General features: G+C 41.8%; 1 protein-coding gene across 1 annotated transcript in view; it reads left to right on the top strand.

The window, feature by feature from the left end:
* Positions 1–23,489, top strand: part of LOC140210901 (dynein axonemal heavy chain 8-like) — a 1,093,299-nt gene that overhangs the window by 667,751 nt on the left and 402,059 nt on the right. Inside the window, exons 48-49 of the mRNA XM_072280167.1 lie at positions 974–1,081; positions 12,555–12,689. Of these exons, the coding sequence (XP_072136268.1) occupies positions 974–1,081; positions 12,555–12,689 (243 nt within the window). The remainder of the gene's footprint in view (positions 1–973; positions 1,082–12,554; positions 12,690–23,489) is intronic.

Below are 23,489 nucleotides of genomic sequence, written 5' to 3'. Positions count from 1 at the left end.
GGTGAAAGCCACAATTTAAAAAGTCTATTTGATCACTGTGACATCAAAGTTAGGATAAGAAAAGGAAAGGATGGCATTTATATAAAATTTAGAGGTTGGTGAGAACTCAACTGGGAGATGGGTATAAAAGGAGAGAAGAAGTTATACTTACACGTTTACAGACTGGACATACTAAGTTGAATAATTCCTTCTTGAGAATTTAAATGCATGATACGGGCATTTATCTTGTTTGAATGCAATTCCTATGAGATGCAAAGGAAACATCTAATTGCTAAGTTGAGATCTTTGGGACAGATATAGTTTAACATGAAATATTTGTTAGCATATCACTGCCATTGTAATGTATATAAATACTTTTTGAAAAGCATTAGTTTTTTTGATATTTAAGTTTTTTTTTGAGGGGAGAGGGAATTTAGTGGGTATATTACTTGTCTCTTTGCTCCACCCTCCAACTCAGTAGATGATGGTAATACTACACTTTATGTTGGTCTGCCAACCACCATTAAATTTTACAAGAATAATAAGAAGAAAAACTTAGTGAGTTAAAATATGGGTAGCAATGTTTTACATGAGCTTAAAATTAGGGTGGGTTCAGAGTGAGAGGCCAGTCAAGAGAACTTTGGAGGATTCACGTGTAGAGACAGCAAAGAAATGGATGATTATAGTTGCAGATGAGCTAATGCTGATGAGGGAAGGGTGCAAGAACTGGCAGTGTTGTGGGGAGTGGACATAAGAGTTTGAAGCAATCACAGCAGATGAAGGTTACAGAATCTCACCACATATCATATAGAATGTTAAGAATGTGACTAGTCCAGATCAGTTTCTTTACTAACTGTATGGTTGTCAGAATAACTTACAAGATGTTATAGGTCCATAAGTACATGTTTACCAAAATATAAATATATAATTGTATAATCATTCTATTTGAATATGAAATGTAGCTTATTTGTAAAATGTTTTTCGAGTGTTTTAGATCATCATAAGGGTCAAGCTTGCCAGTGTTGGATTTTTGGACAACATATTGCTGGCTCAGAAATTTTTTGTACTTTACAAACTCTGTGAAGAGCAGCTGACTAAGCAGGTAAGTAACAGTCATTGATTAGTTCAGTCACTTACATGCTGTTTATAGGAATAATGCCTTTGGCAAAGGGAAAGATGAGAATTCCCTGATCCTCAGAAAATTGACTGCTTTATTACATGGTCAAATTGTATTTGGTTTTATCTAACATTAAAAGGCGGAAACTTCATGCTTGGATAATCTGAAGTAAAATAATGAAGATAGATTATATATCTAGAGATTGTATTCCTTAGGGTCATAGCACAGAAACAAGCTTTTTGGCCCACCTAGTCCATGCCAAAGCATTTAAACTGCTTAGGCCCATCGACCTGCACCTGGACCATAGTTCTCGATTCCCCTCACATCTACGTACCTATCAAAACTTCTCTTAAACATTTAAATCAAAATCACATCCACCACTTGCACTGGCTGCTCATTCCACACTGTCACCATCCTCTGAGTGAAGATGTTGCCCATCATGTTCCTCTTAAACATTTCACCTTTCACGCTTAACCCATGACCTCTAGTTATAGTCTCACCTGACCTCAGTAGAAAAAGCTGGCTTGGATTTACTCTATCTATATCCCTCATAATTTTGTATTCCTCAACCGTATCTCCCTTCAATCTTCTACATTCTAGAGAATAGCATTCTAACCTATTCAATCTTTCCTTATAACTCAGCTTCTCCAATCCTGGCAACATTCTTGTAAATTTTCTCTGTACTCTTTAAATCTTATTTACATCTCGTGTTTATTATTTACATATTCCCTGTAGTTAGGTGACCAAACTGCACACAATACTCCAAATTATACCTCACTAATGTCTTATACAACTTCAACATAACATCCCAACCCCTGTACTCAATACTTCGATCTATGAAGACAAATGTTCTTTACTACCCTATCTACCTGTTACACCACTTTCAATGAATTAAGGACCTGTGTTTCAAGACCCCTTGTTCTACCGCACTCCTTAGTTTCCTACTGTTCACTATGTAAGACCTACCCTGGTTGGTCCTCCCAAAGTGCAACACCTTACACTTCTCTGCATTAAGTTCCATCTGCCATTTTTCAGCCCACTTTTCCTGCTGCTCTAGATCACATTGCAAGCTTTGATAGTCTTCCTTGCTGTCCACCTCACCCCCAATCTTGGTGTCATCTGCAAATTTGCTGATCCACTTAACCACACTATCATCCAGATCTTTGATATAGATGACAAATAACAACAGACCCAGCACCAGTCCCTGCGGCACTCCACTAGTTACAGGCTTTTAATCAGAGAAGCAACAATCTACTTCCTTGAACTCAACAAACTAAGAGTTGGTATAGATGAATTAATTGATGGAATAGATAGAATAGTTGGAGGCTATCCCACTGAATATAATTCAAACAAGAAGGCAAAACCTTAATATATGACTTGGTTACACAGAATATTGTCAGAAAAAAGTCCTTCATACAAGGAGTACTTGAAGCTGTAGTTATTGAGTAAATGCAATATACTTCGTAGATGGTGCAGACTTTGTAGAGTGAATGGCTGTGGTGTCACTCAAGAGGGCTACTTTGATCTTAATGGTGCCAAGCTTCTTAAGCGTAATAGAATATAGAACAAAGCACAGGGACAGGCCCTTTGGCTCACCATGTCTGTACCAACCACTATGCTAAATCTAATTTATCACACTTAGAATTATCCCTCTATGTCCCTCTATTCCCTAATTGTTTGTATGTCTGTCTAAATACCTCTTAAATGATGCTATCATGTATGTTCTATCACCTACCTTGGAAGCATATTCTTGGGGCCTATCATTCTCCATGTAAAAAAACTTGCTGTGAAAATCTCATTCAAACTTTGGCCCTCTCATCTTAAACCTACGGTGTACCCTCTAGTATTTGACATTTCCACCCCGGGAAAAGCTCTCTGACTATGTTTCTTATAGATCTGTCAGGTCACCCCTCAGCCTCCAGTGCTTCAGAGAAAACAATCTAAGTTCATCTAACCTCTTCTTATATCCAGTATACTCTAATCTAGGAAACATCTAGGTAATCTAGGTAAAATGTGCGCATGCGCCGGTCGTGCATGCAGCCTGTTACAGCCGTTCCAACTAGTGTCCTTACTTTTCTCTTCTTACTTTTTTAACACGTTATTTGTTGTATTTTTTTTCACCGTAACACGTTGAAGCTGCACCCTCTCTAACATGCTGGTGGAGAGAGTTTATTTGGGTTTTTAGCGCTGGAAATAGTTACATTCAGACACGTCTCATTATCGGGGCCGCAGTACGGTCGCATTGTTTATTCCAAGGACCAGCTGATTGCGCTGATGCCGGCCGGTTTAGCGAACAGAGCAGCGGACACCCCTGCTGAAATCTGGAGGAAAACACATAGAGGATGCAGAGGGGGATGGCAAAGGCGAGGAAAGAGGACAGGGTCGAGACAACAGAGGCTTATGCAGAAGAGGAGTTTGGTGTGTAATAAAATGGACGAGTTGACGGCGCTAGCCAGGAGTCAGAGAACATTTCGGGAGTGCAGTATTATGTGCTTTACTGAAACAGGGCTGCACGAGGACATACCTGACCAAAACTTTTCCATGGAAGGCTTCCAGACCGTTCAGGCTGACTGGAAGTGCACTGAGAGCGGTAAGCGTAAAGGAGTTGGGGGCTTGCTGTTCTGGTTAACAACGGATGGTGCAATCCTGGTCATATTACGATTGAGGAACGTGTTTGTAGACCGGATATTGTTCTTTTTGCTGTTGGACTCTGGCCATATTCCACCGAGATACAACACTGGGCATCATGGGAGGTTGTTCCTGCCTGTGGCCATCAAACTTTGCAGCTCCTCCCATGGAGGGTCAGACACCCTGAGCCAATAGGCTGGTCCTGGACTTATTTCCATCTGGCATAGTTTGCATATTGTTGTTTGATTGTTTGTGGTTTTTGTATTGCTATATTTATCCTCTATTCTTGGTTGGTGCAGCTGTAACAAAACCCAATTTCCCTCAGGATCAATAAAGTATATCTATCTATCTATCTATCTATCTGGCTATCCTTTTCAACCTCTTTTGTACCTTGTCCAAAGCCTCCACATCCTTTCTATAGTGTGGCAAGTAGATCTGAACATACTTCTCCAAATGTGGCATGACCAAAGTTTTATACAACTGAACAACATGAATTTCTAGTTTATTCCTTTGGTACCCTGACCGATGAAGGCAGTCAGGGAGCTATGAACTTGCATCCCAAGAACTTCTGGACCCCAACACTCATATGTGTTCCCAGGTTAAAGCGAAGCTTATCGTACTCTTGTTGTGCAGTGAAAGTAGTAAAAGTGCATCATGGTGTTAGAACACAGCATTGTCACATTCTTTTAACCACAATATTAATGTGGCTAATTCAGCTGCGGTCTGGCAAGTGGGTTTGGCAAGAAATTTTCAGGTGGAGAGAAGAAAAATTTCATGAATGTTGTCAAATTCCTGTCATACTATGTAAGGTCCACAGTGACTCATGGAAATCCTTGATACATGCCCACTGAAAATAGAGGAGTATTCAAAGTAGCATTGAGAAACTTGAGTCCAATCAGCTTAAACATATGGAAGGTCAGCCTGAACTGCAGAAGCATTGTATAACTCTCAGTCTACCCACCTGAAATACCACTACCACCATACCATCATTCAAACACGTCTCTCTCAACTGTGACAGAGTATGTGGGTTCCATCTTAGCCTAATCAGTCACCTTGAAGGCCAAAAATAGTGCAAGTAAGCCATTCTCAGTGTCAAAGAAGGATGGACTGGGGGTCACAGTGGTGCAGTTAGTGGAGCCCCACCTTCCATTGCCAGAGATCTGCATTCAATCCCTACCTCAGCTGCTATCTGTGTAGATTTCACCCACTTTCCTTGTAAATTGAGTGTTTTCTCTAGGTATCCTGGTTCCACCCACATTCCAAAGAAATGTGCATTTGTAAGTTAATTGACCACTGTGAATTGTCTTTAGTGTGTAGCTGAGTGGTAGAATCATGGGAGGTTGATGAGAATGTGGGAAGAATAAGAAATGGGATTAATCTGGTGTAAATGGTGGTTAATGCTCAGTGTGGACTCCATGAGCTGAAGTAAGTTTCTAGGTTGTATCTCTTTATATGAAAAAATAAGATGTTATCAGATAGTGTTACTAAGTCATTCCAGGAGTTAGACTCAGTACTGATAAAGGATTGGCAGTATATTATTAGGTTGAGATTGTGTGTGGCATGTATAACGTGCAGATGAGTGATTGCATTCCATGCACCTGCCTTTCTTTATTTTATTTGGAGATACAGCAGACACAGTTCTGCTGTGAGCCAGCACTGCCCAATAACACCCATATGACCAATTAACCAACTAACCTGTATGTCTTTGGAATGTGGGAGGAAACCAGAGTATCAGGAGGAAAGCCACACAGTCACAGAGAGAAGATACAAACTCTTTACAAGCAGAATTGAACCTTGTTCACTGGTGCTATAAAAGCATTACACTAACCACCATGCTAACGTGCTACTTATTTTTTTGTGTGTTAGAAATCTCAGGTTATGGAGATGCAGGTACAGAAACAGAGAAGGCTAACATTTCCAGATGACACATAGTCAGTCGTGGTGTAAGAAATAAATGTGGTGAGTGGGTGCCAATCAAGTGGCTGGTTTGCCTTGAGTGATATTGAGTATTGTTACAGATGCATCTACCCAGGCACATGGAATATATTCCATCTCATTCTTGTAATCGCAGCATTAAACTGGGTGATCCAGTTAATATCTTCTAAGATTTCGACAAGACATTAACAGGTAGATTGGGAAAAGTTTCAAGGATTTATTCACAGCCTCATCAAGAAAGGTGTAATAGCACAAGAACATGGAATTCCCTGACTACTCATGTGGAGAAAGAGCGATTGAGTTTCTTGCCAATAGTATTTTTCATCCTGTGGATGGTGGAGGAACTCTAAAATGGTAACAACTTGACAAGGGTAGGTGGTTTGATTATGTATTGTTGGAGATGGTTGCTTGATGCAAACATTGCTTGCTACTTAGTAACTGTGCAGCCCTGAATTTTCTCCAGCTCTTGCCATTCGCAGATGCATTCTGTCTCATTTTAATGAAGAGTTATGAATGAAGTTAAAAATTATGCAATCTCCTATAAACCCCCCACTTTTGATCTTAAAATGGAAGGAGCAATTCATAAATTAGCTGAAGATGGGTATCATGAGTTATTCCTGTGCCAGTGTCATAGTTGAGATGATTAAAAACAAATTAGCTTTAACTATTCTTCTGTGAGGTATGATTTCACAGATTTTCCTTTGATGGCCATTGTTATATGTCATAATCAGTCAAATGCTGTTCAATGTAAAAGATATTTGTTCTCATCTGAACTCTGCTTTGCTCTTCTATCCCTGTTTGACTAAGGCTGTATTGAAGTCTGGAGCTAATTGATCCTGGCAAACCCCAGACTGAGCATCTGTGAGCAGGTTATTGGTGTGTAAGTGCTACATCATGACACAGTTAAAAACACTGCTTTGTTGATGATTGTTAAATGGGAAGGATTTAGATTGATTTGTTTCCTCGTGTCTTTTGGGACAAAGACATAATGTGGGCAATTTTCTTTTTAGGGAAGCAAATCTGCCGGCCTCATCTATATATTTCTTCAGTGTAGTTGACTCTAGCTGCCTCCCAGACTCAGGGTAATTAGAATCAGGATCAGGTTTAATATCACTGTCATGTATCATGAAATAGTTGTTTTGTGGCAGCAGTACATTGCAATACATAATAAAAAAAACTATAAATTACAATAAACAACAGGAATTCTGCAGATGCTGGAAATTCAAGCAACACACATCAAAGTTGCTGGTGAACGCAGCAGGCCAGGCAGCATCTGTAGGAAGAGGTGCAGTCGACGTTTCAGGCCGAGACCCTTCGTCAGGACTAACTGAAGGAAGAGTGAGTAAGAGATTTGAAAGTTGGAGGGGGAGGGGGAGATCCAAAATGATAGGAGAAGACAGGAGGGGGAGGGATGGAACCAAGAGCTGGACAGGTGATTGGCAAAAGGGGATACGAGAGGATCATGGGACAGGAGGTCCGGGAAGAAAGACAAGGGGGGGGGGGAACCAGAGGATGGGCAAGAGGTATATTCAGAGGGACCGATGGAGAAAAAGGAGAGTGAGAGAAAGAATGTGTGCATAAAAAGAGTAACAGACGGGATACGAGGGGGAAGTGGGGCCTTAGCGGAAGTTAGAGAAGTCGATGTTCATGCCATCAGGTTGGAGGCTACCCAGACGGAATATAAGGTGTTGTTCCTCCAACCTGAGTGTGGCTTCACCTTTACAGTAGAGGAGGCCGTGGATGGACATGTCAGAATGGGAATGGGATATGGAATTAAAATGTGTGGCCACTGGGAGATCCTGCTTTCTCTGGCGGACAGAGCGTAGATGTTCAGCAAAGCGGTCTCCCAGTCTGCGTCGGGTCTCACCAATATATAAATGGCCACATCGGGAGCACCGGACGCAGTATATCACCCCAGTCGACTCACAGGTGAAGTGTTGCCTCACCTGGAAGGACTGTTTGGGGCCCTGAATGGTGGTAAGGGAGGAAGTGTAAGGGCATGTGTAGCACTTGTTCCGCTTACACGGATAAGTACACTAAGCACATCTTTCCCTCCCCCCCCTCTCTGCATTCTGCAGGGATCGCTCCCTACACAACTCCCTTGTCCATTCGTTCCCCCCCATCCCTCCCCACTGATCTCCCTCCTGGCACTTATCCGTGTAAGCAGAACAAGTGCTACACATGCCCTTACACTTCCTCCCTTACCACCATTCAGGGCCCCAAACAGTCCTTCCAGGTGAGGCAACACTTCACCTGTGAGTCGACTGGGGTGATATACTGCGTCCGGTGCTCCCCATGTGGCCTTTTATATATTGGCGAGACCCGACGCAGACTGGGAGACCGTTTTGCTGAACATCTACGCTCTGTCCGCCAGAGAAAGCAGGATCTCCCAGTGGCCACACATTTTAATTCCACATCCCATTCCCATTCTGACATGTCCATCCACGGCCTCCTCTACTGTAAAGATGAAGCCACACTCAGGTTGGAGGAACAACACCTTATATTCCGTCTGGGTAGCCTCCAACCTGATGGCATGAACATCGACTTCTCTAACTTCCGCTAAGGCCCCACCTCCCCCTCGTATCCCATCTGTTACTCTTTTTATGCACACATTCTTTCTCTCACTCTCCTTTTTCTCCATCGGTCCCTCTGAATATACCTCTTGCCCATCCTCTGGGTCCCCCCCCCTTGTCTTTCTTCCCGGACCTCCTGTCCCATGATCCTCTCGTATCCCCTTTTGCCAATCACCTGTCCAGCTCTTGGCTCCATCCCTCCCCCTCCTGTCTTCTTCTATCATTTTGGATCTCCCCCTCCCCCTCCAACTTTCAAATCCCTTGCTCACTCTTCCTTCAGTTAGTCCTGACGAAGGGTCTCGGCCTGAAACGTCGACTGCACCTCTTCCTACAGATGCTGCCTGGCCTGCTGCGTTCACCAGCAACTTTGATGTGTGTTGCATAAATTACAATAAGCAATTTATATATAAATAGTGCAAAAAGAGAGCAAAAAAAGGAAAAAATAGTGAGGTAGTGCACATGGATTCATGGGTTCTAAAATGTTGAGTGTCTTCAGGCTCCTGTACCACCTCCTTGATTGTAGAAATGAAAAGAGGGCATGTTCTGGGTGATGGGGGTCCTTAATGACAGATGCCACCTTTTTGAAGCATCACCTTTTGAAGATGTTCTTAATGCTGGGGAGACTAGTGCCCATGATGGAGCTGGCTGAGTTTGCAACTTTCAACAGCTTTTTCTGATCCTGTACAGTGTCCCCTCCACATCAGATGGTGATGCAACCAGTTAGAGTGCTCTCAACGGCAGATCTGTAGAAATTTGTGGGCGTCGGAAAACCTGTGCCGACCAACTGGCAGGAGTGTTCAAGGACATCTTCAGACTTTCACTGATGTAGTCAGAGGTTCCCACTGTCTTTAAAAAAGGTGATAGTCATACCAGTGCCCAAGAAGATCAGGGTGAGCAGGATGGAGATAATAAATACTAGCATAACCAGCAAAAGCCCACATCCTGTAAATTATTACATTTCAAAAGTCTTGAAGTGGTGCAGTCCATGCGGTGAAGGTATTCCTAAAATTTTGACGTAGAGACAATGAAACAAACGAATGAATTTCTTGGTCAAAATAGGACATAGAATATATAAAAATACAGCACAGGAACAGGCCCTTTGGCCTGCAATGTTGTGTGAACTAAGTAAACTAGTATTTAAATGCCAAATTAAAATAGTCTCTTCTGCCTACACAACGTCCAGATCCCTCCATTCGCTGCACATTATGTGCCTATCTGAAACTGCTTAAACATCTTTATCATATTTTCCCCTGGTACCATCACTGGCAGTAATTTCCATGTACCCACTAGCGTCTATGTAAAAATCTTGCCCTGCACATCTCCCTTGAACTTACCCCCTCTCACCTTCAATGTGTGCTTTCTAATATTAGACATATATAGTATAAGGTGCAATAAATGTAACTGCACTCTTTAAGAATGGAGGGAGCCAAAAGGCAAGAAATTATAGGCCAGTTAGCCTGATCTCAGTGCTTGAGAATATGTTGGAAACCATCATTAATGATGATGTTACGAGTTACTTGGAGGCACATGGTAAAATAAGCTGAAGTCAGCGTGGTTTTCTTAATGGCAAATCCTGCCTGACAAATCTGTTTCAGGAAATACAGGCAGGATGAACAATGAAGAGTCAGTGGGTGTTGTTTACTAGGATTTTCAGAAGGTCTTTGACAAAGTGCAACACATGAGGCTGCTAAACAGACTAAGAGCCCATGGTATTACAAAAAGGATACTAGTGTAGATGGAAGGGTAGCTGACTGGCAAGAGGCATAGAGTGAGAAGAAAGGGGGCCTTTTCTGTTTAGCTGCTGGTGACTAGTGGTGTTCTGCAGGGGTTGTTGGGACCGCTTATTTTCACGTTATATATCAATAATGGAATTGATGGCTTTGTGGCCAAGTTTACAGACAATACAAAGATAAGTGCAGAGCCGGGGAGTCTGTAGGAGGACTTGGACAGATTGAGAGAATGGGCAAAGACGTGGCAGATTGAGTAGAGTGTAGCGATGGCTCTGGGCATGTACTTATTGGAGTTTAGATGAATGAGGAAGGGATCTCATTGGAAGCGGTTATATATCAAAAGTCCTAAATAGAGTGGATGTGGAGGAGATGTTTCCTATAATTGTGGAGTCTAGGACCAGAGGGCACAGCTTCAGTGTACAAGGAAGTCCTTTGAGAACAGAGATGAGGAAGAATTTCTTCAGACAAAGAGTGGTGAATTGGTGGAATTCATTGCCACGGATGGCTGTGGAAGCCAAGTCATTGAGTATATTTAAAGTGGAGGTTGATATGTCTTTCACAAACAAGAGAAAATCTGCAGATGCTGGAAATCCAAGCAGCACACACAAAATGCTGGAGAAACTCAGCAGACATTTTGTGTGTGTTGATAGTTATGGCACCAAAGATTACAGGGAGAAGGCAGGGGAATGAGTTTGAAAGGGACAATAAATTAGGCATGAAGGAATGACAGAGCAGATTCGTTGGGGCAAATTCCCTAATTCTGCTCCTGTGTTTTATGGTCTAAACCCAGTGCTTTGACTAATAAACAGAAACATGCTATATGCCTTTTGTTATTACTCTATTAACCTGTTTAGCCATTTACAGGGTGCTATGTACTTCGACAACTATAAAGGATCTTGCCTTTTTGATTTAGTTTCCCAAAGTACAACACTCACATTTGGCAGGATTAAACTCCATTGGTCATTTCTCTGCCCATATGTCCAAAAGATCCCTTGACTATCTTCTACACTACCTGTGATACCTTTCTATCATTTACAAACTTACTTACCCTATATTTATATACAGTGCCTATAAAAAGTATTTACCCATGCCGTTCCCCCCCCCTCCCCTGGAAGTTTTCATGTTTTATTGTTTTACAACATTGAATCACAGTGGATTTAATTTGGCTTTTTTGACACTGATCAACAGAAAAGACACTTTTGTATCAAAGTGAAAACAAATTTCAACAAATTGATATAAATTTATTCCAAAAAGCTCACTTTGTAGAGCGTTGGTGTAATCATTCGGTTGGGAAACAGCTCTGTGTCTAGCACACTTCTTCATTTATTACATATGAAAATCTCTGTTATACCCTCACTAAGTTTGAGCAATGGAGTCATAGAGTCATATAGTACAGAAACCAGCCTGTTGCCTTACCATATCCATGCTAACCTTTTTTGTCCATTTTCACTAGTCCCATTTGCTGGCCCATTTTCTTCTGTGCCTTGCCTTTTCAAATGCATGTCCAATTGCCTCTTAAACTTGTGATAGTATAATCAATAAGTCAATCAGTTGGTGTGTAAAAAATATTTCTCCTCCAATCTCCTTTAAAAATCCTTCTTCTTGCCTTAGACCTATGCCCTCATGTTTTTGATATCCCCGCCATGAGAAAAAGATTCTAAGTATCTACCCTAAATATACCTTTTCCGTCTAAGCTACAGCCCCTTTTGTTCCATATTGACAACAATCCTATTATACAGCCCTTAATTTTGAAGTCCATATATACCACATCAAATGCATTTCCTTCATTGTTCCTCTCTGTTGCTTCTCCCAAAAAAAAAGAAAACAGTTCTTTGGAGCTGTGAAGCGGTAGCTCTAATGAATTGTTTCAACCTTCAGCTCAGCTGCTTTCTGTGTGGTGTTTTCATATTCTCTTTTATGATCACAATGTGTCATCAAGGGCTCTGTTTCCTACCATATGCAAGTTGGTAAGTTAATTACCCACTACAAATTGCTCTTAGTGTGTAGGTGGATGGATAGAATCTGGGTACATGAGGAAGAATAAAAAGGAGTCAGTGTAGGATTGTAATAAATGAGTACATGGGTTTAGTGAGGTGAACTTCCTTTCACCGTGCTGTATGACACTATGACTCTGAGTTATGGCCAATCAGGTAGGTACAATTTAGCAAAACTATTTTCGCTTTCTTGAATTAATCCACACTTGTCCCTAACCATTTGGCTGACTTCATTCTCAAGTAAACACTTCAGAAAAATGCATTAGCTGTGAAGTATTTCTTGAATTTTTTCACTTAATGGTTAGAAAAAAGAACAGTAAGTCAGATTCTCCACAGAGTAATTGGCATCATACAAAAATTATTGATTGTTTAATTTACAGAACATTTGTTTTAATAGAACTTTAATGTATGCACAATGACTCCCTCTCCTCATGAATTCTTTTGTTCATGATTGGCCCAAGAATCAGATAACTTCTTGTGCTGAATTATGCTTGTACAACTCAAACTGGAAACTGGTTTGCTTAATAAATAACATATTGGACTATAAGTCATTTCATTCAGCATTCTGGTTATGATTATTTTTATCAACTGCTTGTAGGTTCATTATGACTTTGGGTTGAGAAATATTCTTTCTGTCTTGAGAACACTGGGAGCTCAGAAGAGAGCGCGACCAGAAGACAGTGAGTCAACAATTGTCATGAGAGTTTTAAGAGACATGAATCTATCTAAATTGGTAAGAGAGAGTTGGAGATGATTTTAAGTGTATTTTAAATGAAGAAATATTCTTCCAAAATAAAATTCAATGCACCAGTTAAGATAGAACAATAACATCAGCAGAACCAAATTTTAGAAATATGGCACAGTGCATAAACACTGTATTTATTATATATTATGTATTTAGCATAAGTGATTAAGTTTGAATAATATACTGTATATAAAATCATGAGGTGAATGCATGTAGTCTTCTTTCCCCAGGAAAGGGAAATGTAAAATTAGAGGGCATAGGTTTAATGTGAAAAATGAACAATTTAAAGGGGATTTGTGGAGCATCTTCTTCTTGCTGGGGGTGGTATATATATGGAATGAACTGCTGGATAAAATGGTTGAGGCAGGTGCAGTGTGTAAAAAACTTACCTATGACATCCCCCTTGTACCTACTTCCAATCACCTTAAAATTATGCCCCCTCATGTTAGCCACCTCAGCCCTGGGAAATAACATCTGGCTATGCACACGATTAATGCCTTTCATCATCTTATACACCACTATCAGGTCGTCTCTCATCCTCTGTCACTCCAAGGAGAAAAGGCCAAGATGTCTCAATCTATTCTCATAAGGCATGCTCTCCAATCCAGGCAACATTCTTGAAAATCTCCTCTGCACTCTCTCTATAGTATCAACATCATTCCTGTAGTGAGGTGACCAGGACTGAACACAGTACATCACACTCTTGGAAGTGTTCGTGTTTTATTGTTTTACAGTATTGAATCACCGTGGATTTAATTTGGCTTTTTTTGACACTGATCAACAGAAAAAAAGCATTGGGATTGTGAGTGAACAGCCCTTTTCAAGTCCAGCCACAAATCCTCAATTGGATTGAGGTCTAGACTCTGACTCTGACTCCAGAACATTAACTTTGCTTGTTCTTAAGCCGTTCCTGTCTAGCTTTGGATTTATGCTTGGGGTCACTTTCTTGCTGGAAAACAAATGTTCTCCCAAGTAACACACATCAAAGTTGCTGGTGAATGCAGCAGGCCAGGCAGCATCTGTAGGAAGAGGTGCAGTCGACGTTTCAGGCCGAGACCCTTCGTCAGGACTAACTGAAGGAAGAGTGAGTAAGGGATTTGAAAGTTGGAGGGGGAGGGGGAGATCCAAAATGATAGGAGAAGACAGGAGGGGGAGGGATGGAGCCAAGAGCTGGACAGGTGATAGGCAAAAGGGATACAAGAGGATCATGGGACAGGAGGTCCGGGAAGAAAGACGGTGGGGGGGGGGGACCCAGAGGATGGGCAAGGGGTATAGTCAGAGGGACAGAGGGAGAAAAAGGAGAGTGAGAGAAAGAATGTGTGTATAAAAATAAGTAACAGATGGGGTACGAAGGGAGGTGGGGCATTAGCGAAAGTTAGAGAAGTCGATGTTCATGCCATCAGGTTGGAGGCTACCCAGACGGAATATAAGGTGTTGTTCCTCCAACCTGAGTGTGGCTTCATCTTTAACATCGACTTCTCTAACTTCTGCTAATGCCCCACCTCCCCCTCGTACCCCATCTGTTACTTATTTTTATACACACATTCTTTCTCTCACTCTCCTTTTTCTCCCTCTGTCCCTCTGAATATACCCCTTGCCCATCCTCTGGGTCCCCCCCCCCCTTTGTCTTTCTTCCCGGACCTCCTGTCCCATGATCCTCTCGTATCACTTTTGCCTATCACCTGTCCAGCTCTTGGCTCCATCCCTCCCCCTCCTGCCTTCTCCTATCATTTTGGATCTCCCCCTCCCCCTCCAACTTTCAAATCCCTTACTCACTCTTCCTTCAGTTAGTCCTGACGAAGGGTCTCAGCCTGAAACGTCGACTGCACCTCTTCCTAGAGATGCTGCCTGGCCTGCTGCATTCACCAGCAACTTTTATGTGTGTTACTTGAATTTCCAGCATCTGCAGAATTCCTGTTGTTTGTGTTCTCCCAAGTCGCAGTTCTCTTGCAGACTACATCAGGTTTTCCTCCAGAGTTTCCCTGTATTATGCTGCATTCATTTTACCTCTACCCTCTAAGCCTTCCAGGACCTGCTGCAGTGAAGTATCCCCACGGCATGATGTAGTCATCATCATGCTTCATGGTAGGGACAGTATTTTTTCATGATGTGCTGTGTTTGGCTTACGCCAAACATGGCATTTAGTCTGATGACCAAAAAGCTCAAGTTTGGTTTCATCAGACCATAGAACCTTCTTCTAGCTGACTTCAGAGTCTCCCACATGCCTTCTGGAAAACTCTAGCCAAGACTTCATGTGAGTTTTTTTTCCACAGTGGCAGATTTACCATATTCTTTCCATGTCTTGATGGTTGACTTAACTGTATTCCAAGGGATATTCAGTGACTTGGAAATTTTCTTGTATCCACCTCCTGACTTGTGCTTTTTTATAACCTTTTCATGGAGTTGCTTGGAGTGTTCTTTTATCTTGGTGTAGTTTAGTTTTTGCTAGGATACTGACTCACCAGCAGTTGGACCTTCCAGATACAAGTGTATTTTTACCACAATCAACTGAAACACCTTCACTGCACACAGTGATCTCCATTTATCTAATTATATGACTGCTAAAATCAATTGGTTGACCCGTGATGATTTGGTGTGTCATATTAAACTGGGTGAATACTTATGCAATCAGTAATTTTGTGTTTTATATTTCTAGTTAATTTACATCACATTATAGAGATCTGTTTTCACTTTGACACAAAAGAGGGGGGTGAATACTCTTTATAGGCACTGTAGGTCCCGCTCTGGTTTGAATATACAAAACACATTATCTTAAGCTTACCTAAATTGAAATCCATTTGCCATTACTCAGCCCGTCTCCCTAATTGCAGATTTTCTCTTGTTTGTGAGAAGATCTCTTTGCAATTCATTGTAACCTGCTTCATTATTAACAACACCTCTTAATGTAGCATCATAAGCAAATGTGCTAATTGTGCCATGTGTATTCACATCCAAATCATTTACATATAAAATGAATAAGAGGTCCCAACACTGACCCCTAGGCATCCTACTACTCACAGATCTCCAGTCAGAGAATTGACCTTAAACTATCACTCTCTGCTTACTGTCATTGAGCCAATTCCGAACACTCTTCTCTAGCTCTCTCTGAATACTATGCACCCTAATCTTTTAGATCAGCTTTCCATGGGGGACCTCGTCAAAGTCCTTACTGAAGTCCATATAGACCACATTCAGTGCCCTGCCCACATCTATTCCCTCAGTTATCTCTTCAAAAAACTCCAGAAGATTAATAAGAAATGACCTCCCATGCACAAAACCACGCTATTACTGATCAGTCCTTGACTATCCATGCGATGGTAGGTCTTGTCACTCAGAATTCCTTCCAGTAACTTCCCTACAACTGACATCAAGCTCACTGGCCTTAGTTCCCTGGCCTGTCCTTGCTACCCTTCTTGAAAAATTGAATAACAGTAGCCACCCTCCCATCTTCTGGAACTTTACTAGCAGCTAACAGGAAGGCAAGTATCTTTCCAAGAGACACTGTGATTCTGGCTTCCCATAATAATGTCTGTATATGCACTTGATCAGGCTCTGGGAATTTACCCAGTGTGATACACTTCAAGTCTGTAAATACCCCTTCCTTAGGATATGCAAATGTTCCAAGACCTCACTACCAATTCCTCTCATTTCTTTGGCATTCATGAAATTCTCCTTAGTAAACACCAAGGAGAAATAGACATTAAAAATCCGAGTCATTTCCTGTGTAGTTCCGTACAGAGGCTGCCCTGATGATCTTTAAGAGGATTTAGTCTCTGACTGGTCATCTTTTTACTGTTAGTATAACTGACGAACCTCTTGGGATTATCTTTAACCCTGCCTGCAAAATCCATTTCATACCCACTTTTTACCCTCCTGATTACCCTCTTAACCCTGCTCTTAAACATGTCGTATTCATCTGAGGATTCATCTTGTGCCCAGCTGAGTAGAAGTGATGTACTGTTTGCATCCTTTTTTTTCCTGACCAAAGACTTGATATCTGTCAACACTGAGCGTTTCCTGAACTTGGTGTGTCTATCTTTTATCCTACAGGAGCATGCTGTCTCAACAACTGATACAAAACTCTTAAAATTCTTCTACTTGCTATCTGTTCCTTTCCCTTTAAATTGAGCCATCCAGTCAACCCCAGCTAGATCATACCTAATGCCCTCAAAATTGGCCCTACTGCAGTACAGGACTTTAACTTGTGGACCTGGTTCTATCCTTTTCCATAACAATAAGACACCCTGAGCCAATAGGCTGGTCCTGGACTTATTTCCTGGCATAATTTACATATTACTATTTAATTATTTATGGTGCAACTGTAACGAAAACTAATTTCCCCCGGGATCAATAAAGTATGACTCACAATTTGAAAACTAACAGAATTGTGATCATTGTACCCAAAGTTCTCTCCAACTGCCATTTCAGTTATTTGGCCTTTCTCGTTCTGGAAGAGGAGGTCGAGCATTGCTCATTACTGAATGGGAGCATCAGATTATTGCGTGAGGAAACTACCTTCATACAATTCTGCATCATACAAATACTGCCGAAGGGTCTGGGCTCGAAATGTTGACTTTATTTTTTTCCATAGATGCTGCCTGGCCTACTGAGTTCCTCCAGCATTTTGTGTGTATTGCTTTGATTTCCAGCATCTGCAGATTTTCTTTTGCTTGTGATACAAATTCCATCCCACCTTAGCCCTTTGCACTCTGGGGGGCTAGCCCAGTTGATAACAGGAAAATTTAAATCAGCCACTAACACTGCCCTGCTGTTATGTATCCATGGGACAAGAACAGCAACAGAGTTTTATGATTAAACGTTTTTACTGAGGCTTGTTAGTAATGGTACACACTGGGCAACTTGCAGTGTGGGAGCTATGAATGCGACCGCCAAGACAAAAGACATACATACTCGAAAGCCTGCACCCAAACGACAGTACATAAACTGCATGTAGGAAGCCCAATCAATTCACTGTAAGATCGATTGGCCATATACACTCTCAACACATTCTTACAACTGATCTGAAATGGTACTATCCTCCCCGCTAATGATGGGAACCACAGAGTAATGGAGTAAGTGAGTTAAACTGAGAAAAATGAAATATCTATAGCGCTTGGTAGCGGCCAACTGGCCGGTGCACCCTTCTGGACTGCTGCAGGGAGGCAGATTCTCTCTCTATGCCTTCCTGGTTAGCTGATGTCAATTTTAGTGGGCTGTGAATTTCTAGATGAAGCATTCATTGGTTCATCTGCTGGGACACTGGCTTCATCAGCAGAAGATGATTCTCTAGCTTTCCTGGGCTCCCCTACAGTTTGCTGGCGTATATAATCCAAATGTCACCAGCAATTTTCCATCTGTCATCTCAGGTTCTGCTACTTGACTGTGGCAAGCTGGACGATAGCTGCTAGTCAGTTTTCTTTCTGCGAGATGCATGTGTAGATTATGTCTCTGGCACAAAGTATTCATGGCCTTGTGTGCAATTATATGTTTGTTTCATGGCCTCTTGCTTGCTGCAATTCTGGAGAGCCGCCCGTATCACATCTGACAATAGACAATAGGTGCAGGAGTAGGCCATTCGGCTCTTTGAGCCAGCACCACCATTCACTGTGATCATGGCTGATCATCCACAGTCAGTACAGGTGTCCCCCGCTTTTCGAACGTTCGCTTTACGAAACCTCACTGTTATGAAAGACCTACATTAATTACCTGTTTTCGTTAACAGAAGGTGTTTTCACTGTTACGAAAAAAGGCAGCGCGCGCCCCGAGCAGCCGCTCCTCCCCCGGATTCAGAACTGCATTCTAGCCGGCATTGCTTAAACACGTGCCTGTGAGCATCCGTTTGCAAGATAAGTTCTAAGGTATCAGAAAAGCCTAAAAGAGCTCATAAGGGTGTTAAACTTAGCATAAAACTAGACATAATTAAGCGTTTCGATCGTGGTGAACGAAGTAAGGACAAAGTGAGTTTGGCTTGTGGAAGTCGACAAAGATGATGTTGAAGAGGTTTTGGCATCCCATGACCAAGAACTGATAGATGAAGAGCTGATGCAATTGGAAGAGAAAAGGATAACAATCAAAACCGAATGCAGCAGCAAACGGACCGAAAGTGAAGTCATCCAGGAACTGAACGTGAAGCAACTGCGTGAGATTTTCGCTGCAGTAATGAAGTACAACTTTAATTTTGAAAGGGTACGTTGGTTTAGGGCGTATTTGCAAGCTGGTTTGAATGCTTACAAAGAACTGTATGATAGAAAAATGCATGAGGCTAAGCAGTCAAGCAAGCCTTCCACATCAGCCACAGCAGACGACAAACCTCGACCTTTGACATCGAGGCAGGCAGACATAGAAGATGACCTGCCTGCCCTGATGGAAACAGACGCCGAGATGGCACCCCAGTGTCCCACCACCCCACCCCCGGGCCGCGGACCGATACATTGCCGTGGAGAACGCAGCGGTAGCCAGGATGCACCCAGCACATTTTTAAGAAAAAAGCCGAAATAAACAAATTAATTAATTAGGCGCGGCCCGGCACGTAAATGTTGGCCCAGATCAGAGGCGATTGCCAATTGCATCTACTGATCTTTTCCACGGATGCTGCCCGACCTGCTGTGTTCCTCCAGCGTGTTGTGAGTGTTGCAATTTTCTATCCGTGTCAGTACCCTACCCCCAATACCATGTGCTCTAATTTTGCCCACTAATCTCCTATGTGGGACCTTATCAAAGGCTTTCTGAAAGTCCAGGTACACTACATCCACTGGCTCTCCCTTGTCCATTTTCATAGTTACATCCTCAAAAAATTCCAGAAGATTAGTCAAACATAATTTCCCCTTCGTAAATCCATGCTGACTCGGACCGATCCTGTTACTGCTATCCAAATGTGCCGCTATTTCATCCTTTATAATTGACTCCAGCATCTTCCCCACCACTGGTGTCAGGCTAACTGGTCTATAATTCCCTGTTTTCTCTCTCCCTCCTTTCTTAAAAAGTGGGATAACATTAGCTACTCAGGAACTGATCCTGAATGTATAGAACATTGGAAAATAATTACCAATGCTGCCACGATTTCTAGAGCCACCTCCTTAAGTAGCCTGGGGTGCGGACCATCAGGCGCTGGGGATTTATCAGCCTTCAGTCCCATCAGTCTATCCAACACCATTTTCCGCCTAATGTGAATCTCCTTCAGTTCCTCCGTTACCCTAGGTCCTCTGGCCACTATTACATCTGGGAGATTGTTTGTGTCTTCCCTAGTGAAGACAGATCCAAAGTACCTGTTCAACTCGTCTACCATTTCCTTGTTCCCCATAATAAATTCACCGGTTTCTGTCTTCAAGGGCCCAACTTTGGTCTTAACTGATTTTTTTCCTCTTCATATACCTAAAGAAGCTTTTACTATCCTCCTTTATATTCTTGGCTAGCTTGTCTTATCTCATCTTTTCTCCCCATATTGCCTTTTTAGTTATCCTCTGTTACTCTCTAAAAGTTTCCCAATCCTCTGGCTTCCTGCTCATCTTTGCTATGTTATACTACTTCTCTTTTATTTTTATACTATCCTTGACTTCCCTTGTCAGCCATGGTCACCCCTTACTCCCCTTAGAATCTTTCTTCCTCCTTGGAATGAACTGATCCTGCACCTTCTGTATTATTCCCAGAAATGCCTGCCATTGTTGTTTCACTGTCATCCCTGCTAGGGTATCTTTCCAGTCAACTTTGGCCAGCTCCTCCCTCATGGCTCCATAGTTCCCTTTGTTCAATTGCAATACTGACACTTCCAATCTTCCCTTCTCCCTCTCAAATTGTAGTTTAAAACTTATCATATTATGGTCACTAACTCCTAATGGCTCCTTTACCTCGAGTTTCCTTATCAAATCCGGTTCATTACACAACACTAAATCCAGAATTGCCTTCTCCCTGGTAGGTTCCAGTACGAGCTGCTCTAAGAATCCATCTCGGAGGCACTCCAAAAACTCCCTTCTTGGGGTCCAGTACCAACCTTATTTTCCCAGTCTACCTGCATGTTAAAATCCCCCATAACAACCGTAGCATTACCTTTGCGACATGCCAGTTTAAACTCTTGATTCAACTTGCACTCTATATCCAGGCTACTGTTTGGGGGCCTGTAGATAACTCCCATTAGCCCTTTTTGCCCTTACAATTTCTCAATTCTATCCATACTGACTCTACATCTCTTGATTCTATGTCGCCCCTCACAAGGGACTGAATTTCATTCCTCACCAACAGAGTCACCCCACCCCCTCTGCCCACCTGTCTGCCCTTTCGATAGGACATATACCCTTGAATATTTATTTCCCAGCTCTCTCTGCTCTCTGCAGTTGGTCAAGTTTTTCTACCTTTGGGTCCACCACAGTCAGCATTACCCAGGCCTTTGGATGGCAGTTCTCCTTAAACTTGAACTTAGCCATTGGATCACTGTATTGACCGGAAACATCAACTTGGAAAACTTACGTTTTGTAACTCCAAAACATAAAACTAATTTAAAGGAAAAGACAGAGAGTCAGAAATGTGAGCCTAACCGTGTTTTCTTTAAGTGAGGCACGCATGTATCGTGGTAGAGTCATGATGTATGCACTTATTTTTATATATAATCTGTAATGAATTATTTAAACAAACAAGAATGCTAAATCAAATAACATATTTGCAATATTGCTGAAATACTACTGAAATATTAAATACACAACATTCCTTCCTGCTTAGCTATAAACTCCAACTCAATATGTACACAGAATATTGTATAATACAACTACTATATAGACATCCACAGCATAATAATTTTAAATTATCCCATTCAGGCTTAAACATTAACCGCTGTGAAGATTTCTTACTCTTGTGGGTGAAAGGCCTTGATAGAGTGGATGTGGAGAAGATGTTTCCTCTGGTGGGAGAGTCTAAGACCAGAGGACACAGCCTCAGAATAGAGGGGCATCCTTTTAGAAAGGAGATGAGGAGGATTTTCTTTAGCTGGAGAGTGGTGAATCTGTGGGATTCTTTACCACAGGCAGCTGTGGAGGCCAAGTAAATGTAAACTTAAGGCAGAGGCTGATAGGTTCTTCATTAGTCAGGGCATGAAGGGATATGGGGAGAAGACAGGAGATTGGGGTTGAGAGGAAAATTGGATCAACCATGATGAAATGGCGGAGCAGACTTGATAGGCCGAATGGCATAATTCTGCTCCTATACCTTATGATCTTATAACATTGTTCCAGACAAGGGAGGTCACTCTGCTAAGCAGGTGAGACTTGTGGCTGTGAAAACAATCTCAATTTCTGGGACCGCCTCTGTGGTTGTTGTAGGAGTTGACTCTGAGACTGCAGGAAGTGGTCCTGAGAGCTCTGGGATCTACTGCGGTCCTTGCTTCTCTCCCTGTCCCGGCTTCTTTCTCTCTCTTTATTGTGCTCTTTTCATTTCTCATGTTCATTCTTTCTTTTGTGCCTTTTTCTTGCTCGCTCATGTTCTTTCTCTCTCTTTCTTCTCTCCTGTTCAACTTCTAATTTCTGGTGAGTATCTCTGAATTTGCTCATTTCTTGAAATTTCTTCTCTTCCATTTCATAGCACTTATGTCATCCTCCTCTTTCTTTTCCTTCTTTCTAGGATGTGTATCTTGATCTTGGAAAGATGCATTTAGTTCACTGGAGTATTCTCTTATTAATCCTTTGATTGCTCCCTTTACAATCTGATGGCCCCTCTTGGTTTCCTCATCCATAACATCATCTGACAACTCCTCTGTTTACGTATCTCCATTGACTCATTTCTTATTGACTTTCCATTTATCCAGCTAGGCTTTGTTCTTTGCATCTACTGCAAAAAGCAGCTTTTTGTCTCCTACTTGAAGTTCACGCAATAGCCTTAATGCACACAGAGTAGATTCTGCTCTTTATACTCACAAAAGCCGAATGCTTCCAACTTTCCTGAAGCTCCTTGAACTCTCTTCCAGCTTAAAACCAAGCCACATTTCGCAGGTAACTGTTTGGTTAACGTATCAGAAGTGCTGTCAGATATGGTGTCTACAAAAACTGTTGCAGTCAGACCACTGTTTTCATCACATTCATGATTCCTCTGAGCAGTATGGTCCTTGCTTGGACCAATATACTTTCCAACTAAAGGTACAAAGGTTGACACCAATACCTGTTTGCCCTCTGTGGGGCAACAGTTCATGGTGTACAGCATGGAGTCAGTTATGGCATCATCCAGTACCTTCTTAATTCGTTTTCAATTGACTCAATTGTGGCATGGAAATAATGATAGATCTCCAATCAAGTCGTAGTTGTCTCAATCAATCATGCCCCCACAATGCTGGATCTCCTATTTTTACCACATACAAACTTATTCTGGTTTGTTGGTTGTTGTTTTTCACTGTTACCAATGTCATTCCCACAGGAATGATCTTTTCTCCAGTATAAGGTCTTAGTTGGATAGCTGCAGGGTTCAGTTTAGTATCTTTGAAATGCTGTTCAAACTCATTTTGTTGAATGACTGAAATAGCTGAGCCAGTGTCCAATTTCATTTTAATTAGTTTACCATTCACTTCTAGTGTAAGCCATATTTCTTGTATATTGTTAGCTTTCACATTGTAAACCTCACAGCTACCCAATCCTGCGTCACTCTCAATTTTATCAGATCTCTTACCGACAGCATGCGGATTAGTGTTCATTTTGAAACTGCAGTTTGACTTTTTATCTTTTTCTCTTCCTTATGCAGTCTATTTGTTTTTATTTGCCTGCCATCCTCTTTGTATTTGTCCTACTTTGTTACATTTTCTGCAAGTTTCACCTTCAA

This window comes from Mobula birostris, chromosome 2 (assembly GCF_030028105.1).
Source record: "Mobula birostris isolate sMobBir1 chromosome 2, sMobBir1.hap1, whole genome shotgun sequence".
Classification (NCBI taxonomy): Eukaryota; Metazoa; Chordata; class Chondrichthyes; order Myliobatiformes; family Myliobatidae; genus Mobula; species Mobula birostris.
Note: the sequence above shows the minus strand (reverse complement) of the source record. Positions and strands in the feature narration are given on the sequence as shown.